The sequence below is a fragment of the Hyla sarda genome, chromosome 3 (genome assembly GCF_029499605.1).
Source record: "Hyla sarda isolate aHylSar1 chromosome 3, aHylSar1.hap1, whole genome shotgun sequence".
Classification (NCBI taxonomy): Eukaryota; Metazoa; Chordata; class Amphibia; order Anura; family Hylidae; genus Hyla; species Hyla sarda.
Genome location: NC_079191.1, coordinates 212,274,823 through 212,290,387, shown reverse-complemented (window position 1 = coordinate 212,290,387; position 15,565 = coordinate 212,274,823). Strand labels below are relative to the sequence as shown.

General features: G+C 41.2%; 2 protein-coding genes across 12 annotated transcripts in view; one reads left to right on the top strand and one right to left on the bottom strand.

Moving 5' to 3' along the window:
* CEP162 (centrosomal protein 162) overlaps window positions 1-7,400 on the top strand; it is a 179,415-nt gene extending 172,015 nt beyond the window's left edge. For 9 of the 10 annotated variants that reach the window (XM_056566001.1, XM_056566006.1, XM_056566002.1 and 6 more), the window contains 2 exons: window positions 2,370-2,504; window positions 6,893-7,400. In XM_056566001.1, coding sequence (XP_056421976.1) covers window positions 2,370-2,504; window positions 6,893-7,084 — 327 coding nt within the window. In that variant the 3' untranslated portion in view covers window positions 7,085-7,400. The remainder of the gene's footprint in view (window positions 1-2,369; window positions 2,505-6,892) is intronic. The other variant, XM_056566004.1, reaches the window with a different exon arrangement.
* Window positions 7,401-11,494: 4,094 nt separating this feature from the next.
* The window catches only part of MRAP2 (melanocortin 2 receptor accessory protein 2), a 47,478-nt gene continuing 43,407 nt past the window's right edge, over window positions 11,495-15,565 (bottom strand). For both annotated transcript variants that reach the window (XM_056566017.1, XM_056566018.1), the window contains exon 4: window positions 11,495-12,082. In XM_056566017.1, coding sequence (XP_056421992.1) covers window positions 11,716-12,082 — 367 coding nt within the window. In that variant the 3' untranslated portion in view covers window positions 11,495-11,715. The remainder of the gene's footprint in view (window positions 12,083-15,565) is intronic.

Genomic DNA, 15,565 nt, shown 5'->3' with positions numbered 1-15,565 from the left:
CTAGTTTAACCCCTCATATGCCATGATCCATACACCAAATACGCCTAATAAGATGCTTTTCAGCAATGTATTATATAAGCAATCAAGTAATTGCATAGTTGAATCTTGTAATAAGGCAACAAAATGTGAAAAAAATCTCCATATTACTTTATTATGTAAAAAATAAAACACAAAAACCTACACTTAATTGGCATCACTGTGTCTATAACAACACAAAACTTTAACATAATTTCATCTGCAGAATAACCTAAAAGTCCTAAAATAGCAAGGGATGTGATGAAAAAGTGTTTGTACTGTGCAAAGGAATTAAGATATAAACAACTATGTACGCTTGGAATTGCTGCTCCCCAATTAAACCTTATTCACCCTAAAATAGTCTCCTAAAAATACAATTCTTTCCACCAAAAAGTGCTCATATAGCTTCAATCATAGAAAAATAAGATATGGTCCAAAAATGAGCTGACCGGAGTCACTAGCTGACTCTGTCCGGCTTATTCAAATGAATGTGGTGGGCCTTGGGTCCGGCATGGACACTGCAACAGCCCTTTTATAATTCTGCCACCGGATCCAGCTGCCGTATCCCCAAAATATGATGTGAATGCACCCTAACCCCAATACCTCGGGGTAACAGAAAAGGTAAACAATTATTAGCTCAGGAAGAATGTAAAGACCTACCAGATGATCATACAATCCTTACATCTGATCTTGTACAATTTTAAGTACCATATATATATCAGTGTATAACACGCACCCTCATTTTAACAGGGAAATTTAGGCAAAAAAAATAAATGTTAAATAAATAACTTGGAATGCTACATGGTCCCCCCCCAAACTTATATTCCTCCTGCTCCTTAGTTTGGTCCCCCTTCTCTATGCCTTATCATTCCTTCCCCTTTATTAGCCCCTGTGCCACATTTACCCCACCCTTCCTAAACCCCTGTGTGCCTCATTTACACCCCCCCCCCCTAAACCTGTGTGCCTCATTTACCCATCTCCCCCCCCCACCAAACCCCTGCGTGCCTCATTTACCATGATCCCCCCCCCCCTGCCTCATCATTATCCCGCCTCTCATCATTCCCTCCATTCCCCCCTTCTCATCCTCATTTCATCATTCCCCCCTTGTCCCCCTGCAGTTTATATTTTAGAATTTTCCTTACCTGGCTGTGCTCCGGCAGGCTCAGGTGAGGCTGCAGGTCTTGAACTCTGCGCGGTCAGTGAAGCTGGATGAGTGACGTCTCCTGCCAGGTCCTCAGCGCTGCAGAGTCTACAGCTGCCGTCAGGCTGTTCTAAAGTGGCCACGGCCCAGCGTTGTGGCCACACCGATCGGGGGCGGCGGCAGCAGCAGGGAATGACGTCCCTGCTGCCGCACAGAGGAGCCGGCAGGGGACGTCACTCATCCTGCTTTACTTCACCAGGCAGCCAGCACGACCCTCTGCCTGACCGGAGCCTGCCGAGCACGGCCAGGTATGGAAAGTACAAAAAAAAAAAAAACAGAGCTGGGGTAGAAGTGTCCAGCCCGCAGGAGCCGCTGCTGGTCACTGTTTTAAAGTGGCCGCGGGCGGACTGCTGTTCCTTAACAAGCAGCAGGCGCTGTGGTCACTTTAAATCAGTGACCATCAATTTATTGGCATATAACACACAGGCAGGATTTTTGCATTAAATTTTAGTTTTAAAATTACATGAAATACTCATGTATTATACGCTGCAAAATACGGTAATCCAGAGCTACAAGACAGAACTCCTCTTAGTGATACTCTCTTGCTTTAGTATATGCGCGAGTTACCTGATTATTATTATTTTTTAATCAAATCACTCCTTTTTCCTATTTTCAAATTACAAAAATCTAAATTAAAAAAACTAAACATAATTAATATTGTGGTATTTAAAAATGTGTGAACTTTTAAAATCTACATTTTTTAACCCACAAGGTGAATGTCATAAACAGGGAAACATGCAGAATGCCAGATTGTAGATGATTGGTTACCTCGAATATCAGAATTAAAAAAAAAAAAAAAAAAAAATCCCATCTACCCCTCTTTAACTAATTAAACACTACAGCGCACTGCACAAAAAAAGAACCCACACATAGCTCTGTAAATGGAAAAAATACAAATAAAACTGATAGGGATCAGAAAAAGCGATAATAGTGTAAAAGAATACTCTCTCATATGCCTGTCAATGTAAAAATAAGAGTTAAAGCTCTTAAAAAGCAAGGAGGACTCAGTAAAGACTCAGAATTGAAAACGGACTGCATCCGTTGGGAATTAATGTAAATTATTGTCATATTGTCATTGGCATTTTATCTGAAAGTGGTAATTGATTAAAAAAGGTGGAATACCATAATAACATTTTCACTTTCTGTTGAAAAGATGGCAAAGCTGTTGGATGAACTGAAGATGGCGAAGGAATGTCAGAGCCCAGAAATGAAGCACTTTTTAAAACTTGAAAATAAAATCAAACACATGGAAATAAGGCATTCACAAAGAGAGCTAGAACTGCAACAGGTAAAGTGACAGCACCCCTCACGTCTGCCCAGTAGTTAAAATTCATTGCCATTTACATGACCACTATTGATTTATTTTGATCCTTGTTGAACATGTAAAGCTTCATTAATATTCATGCAATTAGCTCAGTTTACCCAATCATTCCCTAGAGGCACTCGCACAGTATTTACTGAATAGATATAGAATAGCAACTCCTGAAGACTGTGAAACGTCTCAGTTGATAAGTAAACAGAGATGCTAATTAACTAGATTGAGTGAGGATTTAATGCATTTTGTTAATAATAACACTAATCACACATTAGTCACAAATATCTTACATGTAGATTAACATAAGAACATTTCCTCATTCTCTTAGTTACTGAAAGCTTAGAAATACAGCAGATTAAAGTATGAAAGGGAAAGTACTATTTTTCTGATTAGAAAAAAAACAAATGCATTTCGTTATTTTTTTTGTAATGATAGATTCTGTTCTATTCTATTGCCTTAAATGGGCACTGTCACCAACTTTTTTTTATTTTTATGTTGTAGTACTTATGTATATTACTGTATCTCCAATATAGTTTCATTATTTTTTTTTTAATTAAAATTACACGTGAAAACCGGCCACTAGGGGTCTCCCTCCTAGTGGCCAGCTGCAGACTAGCATGACGCTACGCCTGAATTCGGACCGATGACGGCCGGGCAATCGGTCCTAATTCATTCAGGCTGCGCTCTCTCCCTGCCTGTCAATCAGACAGGCGGGATCAAGCGCTGAGAACAAAGGATGCGCACATTGGCTCGCACGCCGGCCCTGCCTCCCTGCATACACGTGCCACTGCTGACTAAGTCCTGCACTCCACTCCTGACATCCCCATAGATGTCAATGCATTTCTCCCAAAAGATCTACCCATAAATGCACTGATGTCTATAGGGATGGCAAAGCAGTCCGCCCGGTCCTAGTGCCACCGGCTCGATCTCCGGCAGAAATTCTGCCCAGAGATGCCACAGTGTGAACCCAGCCTAAGTGTGTCTATCTCTGTTAAGAAATGCCTTTATAACTGGCGTGTCTACTTATTCCCATATGCATTATTGGCAGTTTCCTGCGCTGTGTCAGGAGGTCATGATGCCATTATGGCCTTGTGACCTATAGTCACCACAAATGTAAAATAAGTTACATTATTAATTGCTGATAAATATAAACAATGCAATACATATCTATTAAGCTTATTGATTGGCATTAGACGGTACTTTTTGCAATATCATCAAATAATATGCAGGTATTCTAAAACTCTGCAGATATATTGGTTATATATAATCAATCAGATATGAACACATATAGAATATAAGGGAAGCAATACCGTATTTATCGGCATATAACACGCATTTTTTATGCTAAAATATTTAGCCTAAAGTCTACCTGCGTGTTATAGGCCAATAAGCCGCTGCAGTTCAATGATTTAAAGCGGGTGCTTTAAATCAATGAACTGCAGCGGCTTTTTCAGGTGCAGAGACCGCCACCGCTGCCGGCTTCTCTGCCCCTGCCTGTCCTGGGGTCCCTGCTACTGCCCCTTCTCTCCCCCTGTCTATCGGTGATAGCCAGGGGGAGAGAAGCGGCGCCAGCAATGGGGCAGCGTCCCCTGCATCGTTGCTATGCGCTGCGTGGCGCAATGACGAGTGATGTCACTCATCATTGCGTCTCGCAGCGCATAGCAACGACACAGGGGACGCCACACCGGAGGCCTGAAGCAGCGCGGACCCGACCCCGGCAACAGGTAATTATACAACCGGGGATGGGGGAGGCAACGGGGCAGCGGCGCCGGCAATGGGTGCCGCTGCCCCTTCTCTCCCCCTGTCTGTCGGCGCCGGCAATGGGGCAGCGACACCGATAGCCAGGGGGAGAGAAGGGGCAGCGGCGCCGATAGCCAGGGGGAGAGAAGGGGCAGCGGCGCCGATAGCCAGGGGGAGAGAAGCGTTGGCAGCAGGGCTCTAGACCCCAGGAAAGGCAGGGGGAGAGAAGCGGACAGCGACTGCCTCTCTCCCCTGCCTTTCCTGGGGGCTTCTGCGGGGTCAGAAATAGTGTATCGGGGTATACACATGCACACACATGCACCCTCATTTTACCTAGGATATTTGGGTAAAAAACTTTTTTTACCCAAATATCCTTGGTAAAATGACGGTGCGTGTTATAGGCCGGTGCGTGGTATACCCCGATAAATACGGTATATGCTTATGTTAGTAACTACTAGGGATGTAAGAAAAAATCGATTCTCGCGATAATCGCGATTTTTCATTTGCCGATACAGAATCGATTCAAAATATTTTTGAATCGATTCTTTTAGGGATGTGGAATTTTTAATAAAACGCACTTTTCTTACCTGCCAACGAGCCCGCGGAGCTCCGGTACAGGTGTTCGGTCCCCGGGCTGTATTCTTCTTACTTCCTGTTAGTCCGGCACGTCACATGGAGCTTCAGCCTATCACCAGCCGCAGCGATGTCCCGCCTCCGCTGGTGATAGGCTGAAGCTCCATGTGACGTGCCGGACTAACAGGAAGTAAGAAGAATACAGCCCGGGGACCCAACACCTGTACCGGACTGTACCGGAGCTCCGCGGGCTCGTTGGCAGGTAAGATAAAGTGCGTTTTATTTTATTTTGCAGCCCGCACGGGATAACATGAGAAAAGTGAGCACCGGAGTACTAGATCGCCGCTGTCAAAGCTGACAGCGGCGTCTATTGGGATCTATGAATGCTCCCAGGTGGGCGATATATCGCGATGTATCGTCACCTAGACGGTATCGCGATATATCGCGATATATCGAATCGCCACACTGGTATCGCGATTCGAATCGAATCGCCAAATTCTTGGCGATTCACACCCCTAGTAACTACTAGAGATGAGCGAACTTCCAGTAATTCGATTTGTCACAAACTTCTCGGCTCAGCGTTTGCTGACTTTAGCCTGCATGAATGAGTTCAGCTTTCAGGTGCTCCGGTGGGCTGGAAAAGGTGGATACAGTCCTAGTTGACTCTTTCCTAGGACTGTATCCACCTTTTCCAGCCCATCGGAGCACCTGAAAGCTGAACTCCTTTAGGCAGGCTGAAGCCATTAACTGCCGAGCCGAGAAGTTCATGACGAATCGAATTACTGGAAGTTCGCTCATCTCTAGTAACTACATACAGTAGAACTACAATTAGCTAAAGTTAGTTATAGTCATAGTATAAAATCAGTTAGTTCAATATTATATACATAGTATAACTCTGAAGAGAACATTACACCAAAATGATATAAAGAATGGACAAATCCCTAATCTCTACATATATTATATAGAAGTGACTAGTATACATACTCTGGTAGTACATTTTTAGGTACAGTACAGGATAAATCTGTGGTACTAAAGTTTCCTTGAAGAATCATAGACTAGACTACATGCATTATATAAATGCTCTGATATGCATATAACATGTTCTCTGCAGAAAAAGAAATGATCCATGTCCTAGAAATTTGTAGTCTCTCTTTCTAATTGACATAATTTCATCCACAATTAAAAATGATTTTAATCACATAAGAACCATCTGTATGTCACCGGATACATGTGAGCTATAACTTCTGCACATGGGAAATGGCAGGCCTTTACCATGGTTTGGCTATACTGTATATTCAAATTGGTAGGCAATAATCAATTAAAAGAAATTTCTGAACTACGAGAAAACCAGAAAACCCCTTTGAACAATTTCTTGCTAGTACTATGGTTCTTCTGAGGCTGTCCAGAAATAAAAGAATCTCAATTGTAATTCTAACGGCAAAGGAAGACAGAAGGGTGGTACTTACAATGAGGAGACCACTTCAGTGGTGGAACAGTTTTCTTTATTTAAGGTGCATTAAAATCCATAACTCAGGACGCCAGACCCTGCGGACAAGTAAGTGAACAGCCACTTTTACGCCAAGCAGTGGCACTTCTTCAGGCTACTACTAAGGTAAATAAATCAAATAAACTGTTCCACCACTAAAGCGGTCTCCTCATCCTAAGTGCCACTCTTCTTTCTTTTCCGTTGGATTTAAGTGTTTGCTACTGGGTAGAGGAGGAGCCGGTTAGAGTGGTCCTGCTGTTGTGTTATGCTGCATCTGTGATCCCTATGGTAACTCACTTAAGTGGCAGTGAAAGCAATACAGTGCCGATCGCTGTCACTTGTATACTGTCAATTGTAATTTTTGTTTGCTGGATTATCACTGTGTTGACTATTGCATAGTGGGACTCAAAAATATCAGTATTTGGTGGGTTAGTCAATACTATTTGTTTTCAGCTACTGTCATTTCTATAAGGATACATTCTTTAGTAAAAAAAAAAAAAGACTGCCACCATTTGTTGCTAGAGAAAATTAAACACAAAAACATATTGTTACCTATTTTCAGATAAATGATCAGACACGTCATGTTGCTGAATCTACACAAGTTAAGGAAATTGAAGAATGGAAGAGGCTTGTGCAACAAAAGAACACAGAGCTGGAGAAGTTTAGAAAAGAGTTAGATGCAATATTGGATGTTCTCCGAATGCTACAGAAACAGGGTGTTGTTATACCTGCTTCATCATCTGAAATATACTAACAAGAATGATTTGCTAATAACACAATTGGTATTTCTACATGCATCTCATAATTTAATGTTAAATATCCTATTTGTAGAAATGTATTATTTTGTCTATAAAGCTTTTTTTTATATATAAAAAATCTGTTTGTACATTATCACTTTAGTATATTGCACATTTTTACAAATTAAAAGCACACATTTTGACCAAAATGACACACAGACCTCACCTATAAAATGTTCCTGTAAAATCCTGACATCCCAACTAGTATTAAACACAGTTTTCTTAAGGTTTAGCAGCCATAGTAAAAATACAAAATAAAATTAAGCATAGTAAGCAAGGTATTCGTTTGTTAGTTGCCTCGGTCATGTCTGTGGATATGTTTTTGTTTTAAGTTTTGTAATTGTTTTTGAGAGTTGGTGTAATCTAAGCTAGGCATGGACAAAGTCAAGTTAGTAAGGGGGGGGGGGCGGCTAGCACTCTCTGTGCTCACTCCTGTCTTAGACTGCAGCTGAGAGGAGGGGGTTACAGAGCGGCCTGCAGTGATTGGATGAAGAGACCCAGCACTCAGTAAGGAAGATGAGTCATGCAGAGTAAAGACATGCCCTCTCCAAAGCACAGAATGACAAAGGTATTAGTGATAGAAATATAGGCATTAGACCCATAAAATGATATGTATATAGCTAGTAGAGATAAGCGAACTTACAGTAAATTTGATGGATACAGTCCTAGGAGACTCTTTCCTAGGACTGTATCCACCTTTTCCAGCCCACCAGAGCACCTGAAAGCTGAACTAATTTACGCAGGAAAAGTCATCAACTGCCGAGCCGAGAAGTTCGTGACAAATCGAATTTACTGTAAGTTCGCTCAGCTCTAATATCTAGGATTAGGTACTGAGTGACATATAACACATTTTTTGTGGGATATCACCAGTACGCTTTAACCCGATGTGAAAAAACTATGAAACTTTTTTAGAATGCTATTCACAGCCAGTTTTGTAAGCCAGGTCTGGGCTGGTGTATGTTTGTAGTGTAATTGAGGGTATTGCAACTGGGTTGGACACCCACTGATCATGGAGTGATTGTGTATTGCCAGGATGTGTCATCACTTTGAGATGGGAATTTCTCTTTACCCCCTTCCTGCATTATCTTAATAATAATTATTATGTAGACATATGAAAATGTTAAGTAAAACGTCCCTAAGGAGGCAAAAAAAGTAAATAGAAAAGTTGTTAAAAAAAAAACTACTCAATTATTCAAAAAGGATTTATTTTTTAAACAAAACCATTTTATTAAAAATCACAAACATACAAACCATATACATAATAAAATATTCTCACGGTTGTCTTGAATCATACAAGAAGGATTGGAGATCAACAAAGAGCATGAAGAAGGAAAATAACTCTAGAGGCATTCTAAGGTGTAGCTGAATTGACATATGTGCAACCCTTGAAAAATGTAGAGTTGTGGAGAGGTTTCGATGAGACTAGGGGGTAGGGCAAGTGATTGTTATACCAGAAGTATAAGAATGGCATTGTAGGTCAGTAAAGCTATGAGTGTTCTTACTGCAGACAGTAAGTTTACAAGGGGTAAATTGAAACAGCACTGCATGAAAATTAAAACCTGTTGGCAGCAGTGTTACACCATTATGTAAAAGGTAATAGTATGAACTAAGCAAATGTAGTAGATTTAACCAAATGCAACACAATGGGCTTCACATATTTTGTGCTCAGACAAAAGTAATATGAGTTTGCCGTAACCACCAATCTCACTTTCTAACCTGCAGTAGAACATGAAAGCTAAAATTTTATTGGTTGCGATGGCTAAATCCTCTACTTTTGCTGTTGCCTGTTGTTAAATGTAAGGGTCGTAATTGCACCTGCATATTTTCTATTACTGATCTAGTCAGCAGTACTGTATAAGAATAGAAAGACTACATTATAATAACTACAAGGGTTCACACATACAGGATCCTGCGCAGATTTGATGTGCAGGATTTGTAACTGCCGATTAGAAGCGGAGCTCAGTCATTTAGTTTACATTGAAATCTGCATCAGAAAATCCTGTGCATCAAATCCTGCACTTTAAAGGGGTATTCCAGGCCAAAACTTTTTTTTATATATCAACTGGCTCCGGAAAGTTAAACAGATTTGTAAATTACTTCTATTAAAAAAATCTTAATCCTTCCAATAGTTATTAGCTTCTGAAGTTGAGTTGTTGTTTTCTGTCTAACTGCTCTCTGATGACTCGCGTCCCGAGAACTGTGCAGTTCCTATGGGGATATTCTCCCATGATGCACAGCTCCCGGGATGTGACATCATCATTGATCAGTTAGACAGAAAACTTCAGAAGCTAATAACTATTGGAAGGATTAAGGTTTTTTAATAGAAGTAATTTACAAATCTGTTTAACTTTCCAGAGCCAGTTGAGATATATATTAAATCTGTGAACGTACCCTAAAATTTTGAAAATCCTACATGAAAAAAGTAGTTTGAAACAGTATTTGGTGTAAACTGCACGAAAAAGTGTTACAAAATTGGAAAGGGACATTAATACATTTGTGTTAAACCACAAGCATATTTTAAAAGGTTTTCGGTGGGAGGGGGCGGTTTCCTAACTATGCCTATTGTGTGGGCTATAAAAAAATAAAACTCTACTTACTCCAGCACTCCCACAATGCTTCTGGTTTCCTGCTCCGGTCTCTCAAGACTTATCTTCTTGAGTAGCAGTGTTGTGTGTCCCGGGCCCAATATGTCATATTGCCGCTCAGTGGATTGCTGGCCACAACGATGTCCTGCATTGGCCAACGATCTGCTGAGCAGCAGTGTGACACGTTGGGCCAGGGTGCTTCTCAGGCCCGACTGTTACGCTGCAGTTTAGAAAGACATTCACATTGGGGGACTGGAACAGGACATAGGGGGCACTGGAGGTGAGTAAAGGTTTTGTTTTTTATAGTTCACACAATGGGCATAGTTAGGGAAAAAAAAAATCTGTTAAGGGATAACCCCTTTAATAAAGTTTGGCCTAAAACTAAGCCTACCTGTAGATGACATAGATTTTATTTTTCTGATTTTAAGACAGATGAAGCACAGTTCACTCCAACAATCTTTTCTAGTTTTACAGTGCTTCATAATCATTGATAAAACACTGGGGCTGTAAGGAAAAGAAAAATACATATCCACACCCAGTTCCCAGTAGGTCTTGCTATTTTGTTTCTTTCATTCCTCTGCTGCTACTTCGGGGGACCAGAGCTAGGTAGGTATCATATTCTCCCTCTACAGCCCCAGAACTGTATACATTTTTTTATATCTGGAATGCCCCCTTTAACCTGTTTTTGAAGCGACAGTTTTACTAAACGCTTTTTGTTTTTTGCCAGTTGCATATATCAGTGCATTTATTATCACAAAATACAAACAAAGTCCCTTGTTTCTGTTTTCAGTGACATTTAACAACACGGAATGCAAAAGATAAAATCTGTTTTCCCATTGAAATACCCAAAGAAAAAATTCCCACACAGTAGGTCCTACGCCAAAAGACATAGATTAAATTCACAAAGAAAAGCATCAAGCAGGACATGTATATCAAAAAGTATACTTTATTAACATAAATCCAAAATGACAAGACCTTTAAAATAATTTAAAAGATACATATACAGTAAATCATAAATCCATAAATGCTGAGAGGAAGTCAGGGGCTACGCATATCTGCCAGAAAAGGGGCTAAATAACCATATGCATAATAAATATTGACTCCCGTGGGCTAAGTAGAATGGACTACTGCTCATATATCATGTGTTGGAGTCGGATCAAACAAGTATGCTCAGACCACAGGTAAGTACAACAATCACAGGGCAGGATACCACAGGGAATCAGTAGAACATTAAATATAGGGCAAAACCAAAGCTGGACAGAAATAACAAAATACTTTACCATGTGAAGCAAGGAGTACAGCATCACAGCCACCCGCCACCCAACGTTTCACCAATGAATGAAAGCCCGGAAGAAGCCTTCATTGGTGAAACGTTGGGTGGCGGGTAGCTGTGACGCGGTACTCCTTGCTTCACATGGTAAAGTATTTTGTTATTTCTGTCCAGCTTTGGTTTTGCCCTATATTTAATGTTCTACTGATTCCCTGTGGTATCCTGCCCTGTGATTGTTGTACTTACCTGTGGTCTGAGCATACTTGTTTGATCCGACTCCAACACATGATATATGAGCAGTAGTCCATTCTACTTAGCACACGGGAGTCAATATTTATTATGCATATGGTTATTTAACCCCTTTTCTGGCAGATATGCGTAGCCCCCGACTTTCTCTCAGCATTTTTGGATTTATGATTGTTACTGTATATGTATCTTTTAAATTATTTTACATGTCTTGTCATTTTGGATTTATATTAATAAAGTATACTTTTTGATATATATGTCCTGCTTTGACGCCTTTCTCTATTTTCCCAATGTTAAACAAATACTGCCATTCAGATTCTGGAACAATAGGGTAGATAATCAAAAACTGGGCTGTGATTGGTTGCTTTCCTTTTGTAGACTGCTCTTGAAAAAAAAGTTGAACTGTGATTGGTTGCTATTTGTATTTGTTGATTTAGACCATTTTTGATTATCTCCCCCAGGTGAGTGATCGGTTGATAGGGTCAGGCTAGTTTCTACAAGCTGGTTCATTTTCTAAAACACTTGGTGGGTCGTAAATCAGGAGCTCCTCCTCAGCTAAAGATGAGTTATGGTCTGAGCTCACGAAGTTTGGGAGGTTACATCTTTCTAGAACATTTGAATCTTCCTCAAGTGTTGATTTTCTAAAATGTTGGTGAATAACAATACCATTGTCTACTGATCTGTTAGTTGACTTTGCTCTGTCTGACTGATCAGCTTCATTTATGAAGCTATGAAAGAGTGACATAGCTCCTCCTACTTCTTGATGGAAGAAGATTCTATCAGCTTCTAATGTTCTACCAAAGTCTGCTCCAAATCTGTTGCTTTGGAATCTTTTTTCTGACAGATCCACATTTCTAAAATTTTAAGAAAAAGATATATATAATAAATGATTTGTATTCATGATAAATATTCGCATTTTTAACAAGTTTACTTTACTATACCATAGTTAATGACTTCTCATTGGACATGCAATCCAGAAATCCTGCAAAAATTTTAATCCACAGGATATGAGATAAGTAGCTAATCGCAGTGGTCTGACCTCTGTGACCCCCCTCAATCTCCGGAACAAGACCCGGCACTCAGTGAGGAACGCGTGCTGCATTCGCTCCTTCAATTTCTATGGGAGTGCCAAAAAGACCCAAGCACTCTGGCATCATTGGTGCTCCCATAGAAATGAAAGGAGCATGTGCCTTCTACAGGTAGACGACACACACTTCTTACTGAGAGAGCAAGGGTCCCGTACCGGAGATTGCGAGAGAAGTACATTTTTGCTGCAATTCTCCGTTAAGAGGATGTGTAGGGTATGGCAAAACATTTGCTGCTTTTTTTTTTTTTTTTTTTTTTTGATATGTGGAAAAAGTTGTAACATTTCCTGTGTTTTGTGCAAAAAATTTAACCATTTTTTATAGCAGTTTTGGTTACGTATTGATAATTTTCACCTTTAATTTTTTAAAGGGGTACTCCGGTGGACAAAACATTTTTTTTCCAATCAACTGGTGTCAGAAAGTTATACAGATTTCTAAATTACTTCTATTTAAAAATCTTAAGCCTTCCAGTACTTGTCAGCTGCTGTATGCTCCAGAGGAAGTTATTTAGTTCTTTTTCAGTCTGACCACAGTGCCTGCTGCTGACACCTCTGCCTGTGTCAGGAACTGTCTGGAGCAGGAGGATGGGGATTTGCTCCTACTCTGGACAGTTCCTGACATGGACAGAGGAGTCAGCAGAGAGCACTGTAGTCAGACTGGTAAGAACTACACAACTTCCTCTGGAGCATACAGCAGGGGGTAAAGGGGTATTCTGGCCAAAAACATCTTATCCCCCTATCCTTTGTCTGAACGCGGGGGGCCCGCTGCTGGGACCCCCCACGATCTCCCTACAGCACCCGCATTCTATGCAGAGCTGTGTCTCCAGTTTTGGAAACCTCAAGGTTTCCGGGACTGGAGAGGTGACATAACATCACGCCCCCTCCATTCATGTCTATGGGAGGGGGTGTGACAGCCATTACACCCCCTCCCATAGACCTGAATGGAGGAGGCGTGTTGTTATGTCACAAGGGGGCGTTACGTCACGTCTCCAGTCCCAGAAACCTGGAGGTTTCTGAAACTGGAAACGCAGCCCTGCATAGAATGCGGGTGCTGTAGGGAGATCGTGGGGTGTCCCAGCAGCAGGCCCCCCCGCGATCAGTCAAAGGATAGGGAATAAGATGTTTTTAGCCAGAATACCCCATTTAATGCTTTAGTAATTCTTAAAAGGGGTACTCCGGTGGATACCAATGTTTTCAAATCAACTGGTGCTAGAAAGTTAAAGATTTCTAAATTACTTCTATTAAAAAATCTTAATACTGCTGTATGTTCCAGAGGAAGTTGTGTAGTTCTTACCAGTCTGACTACAGCGCTCTCTGCAGGTGCTGCACGGAGATCGGGGGGGGGGGGGGGGGGCCCGGGGCCCAGCGGCAGGCCCCCCTTGATCAGACATCTTATCCCCTATCCTTTGCATATAGTAACGGCCTACAAAAAGTGCACATATGTGAAAAATACAAATAGTCATTACAACCGAGTATTCTACTCCCCAAGGCCCACCATTTCACCAGCCATTTTCTGTAGGAAAGATGCCACCCTAACGCATTTCGCGTGTGGCTTCAACACAGGGTATGGTGGTAGGGCGGTATCTTTCCTGCAGGTAACGGCTGGTGAAATGGTGGGCCTTGGGGAGTAGGATACTTATGCATTGTGGTGACTAGTTGTATTTTTCACATATATGTACACTTTATGTAGGCTGTTACTATTATGACTGTGAAATCTTTAGATGCTTTACTTTGGAATGTTTATTCTTATTACTTTTTATAGTCTTCTTTAGCCTTACATCTGTTTAGTCACTCTACCCCCACAGTATTCTGGTTTTTGACCATAAAAATTGTTGCTCTGCACCATTTCCTGCCTGCCATTCCTCCGCAGCACTTTTTTGCCGCATTGTGTGCTGTTATGTAATTTACACTGTAAGTCTATATGTCAATTAAGAATATGCATTATCTACTATTGGTTTAGCCTACCCTTATTTTCTATAGGATTTGTGTCCACTTTTACTGTGCAGGACACCAAGGGGGGGCATTATTACAGTTTAGGGATCTATAGATGGGAACATTGTGTAGAGGTGGGGAGGGCACTGGAAAAATGCATCTAACATGTTTGTCCTGCAGATGGTGAAGGGATGACGTTTTGGCTGAAAGAACTCGACATTTCGGTCTGAGCTGGATAGAGAAGAATAAGAGAGGCTGATCAGAAAATATGTCACCTGTAAGTCCCTAGATGTAACTATAATCAGTTATATGGTATACAGATCCTGTGTAGTGCTGCCATATACCTCTATATAGTCCTGTGTACAACCACTTATATGGTATATAGAGCCTGTATACAGATGTGGTTTTTACTCAGTAACAGTATTATCCAGTCATTGTATGGTGGCATATACAGTACAGACCAACAGTTTGGACACCTTTTCATTCAAAGAGTTTTCTTTATTTTCATGACTATGAAAATTGTAGATTCACACTGAAGGCATCAAAACTATGAATTAACACATGTGGAATTATAGACATAACAAAAAAGTGTGAAACAACTGAAAATGTCATATTCTAGGTGGAAAGTGTCCCCAAGTTCAGTCACAAAAACCATCATGAGCTACAAAGAAACTGGCTCACATGCGGACCGCCACAGGAAAGAAATACCAAGAGTCACCTCTGCTGCGGAGGATAAGTATATCCGAGTCACCAGCCTCAGAAATCGCAGGTTAACAGCAGCTCAGATTAGAGACCAGGTCAATGCCACACAGAGTTCTAGCAGCAGACACATCTCTAGAACAACTGTTAAGAGGAGACTGTGTGAATCAGGCCTTCATGGTAGAATATCTGCTAGGAAACCACTGCTAAGGACAGGCAACAAGTAGAAGAGACTTGTTTGGGCTAAAGAACACAAGGAATGGACATTAGACAGGTGGAAATCTGTGCTTTGGTCTGATGAGTCCAAATTTGAGATCTTTGGTTCCAACCACCGTGTCTTTGTGCGACGCAGAAAAGGTGAACAGATTGACTCTACATGCCTGGTTCCCACCGTGAAGCATGGAGGAGGAGGTGTGAGGGTGCTTTGCTGTTGACACTGTTGGGGATTTATTCAAAATTGAAGGCATACTGAACCAGCATGGCTACCACAGCATCTTGCAGCGGCATGCTATTCCATATGGTTTGCGTTTAGTTGGACCATCATTTATTTTTCAACAGGACAATGACCCCAAACACACCTCCACGCTGTGTAAGGGCTATTTGACCAAGAAGGAGAGTGATG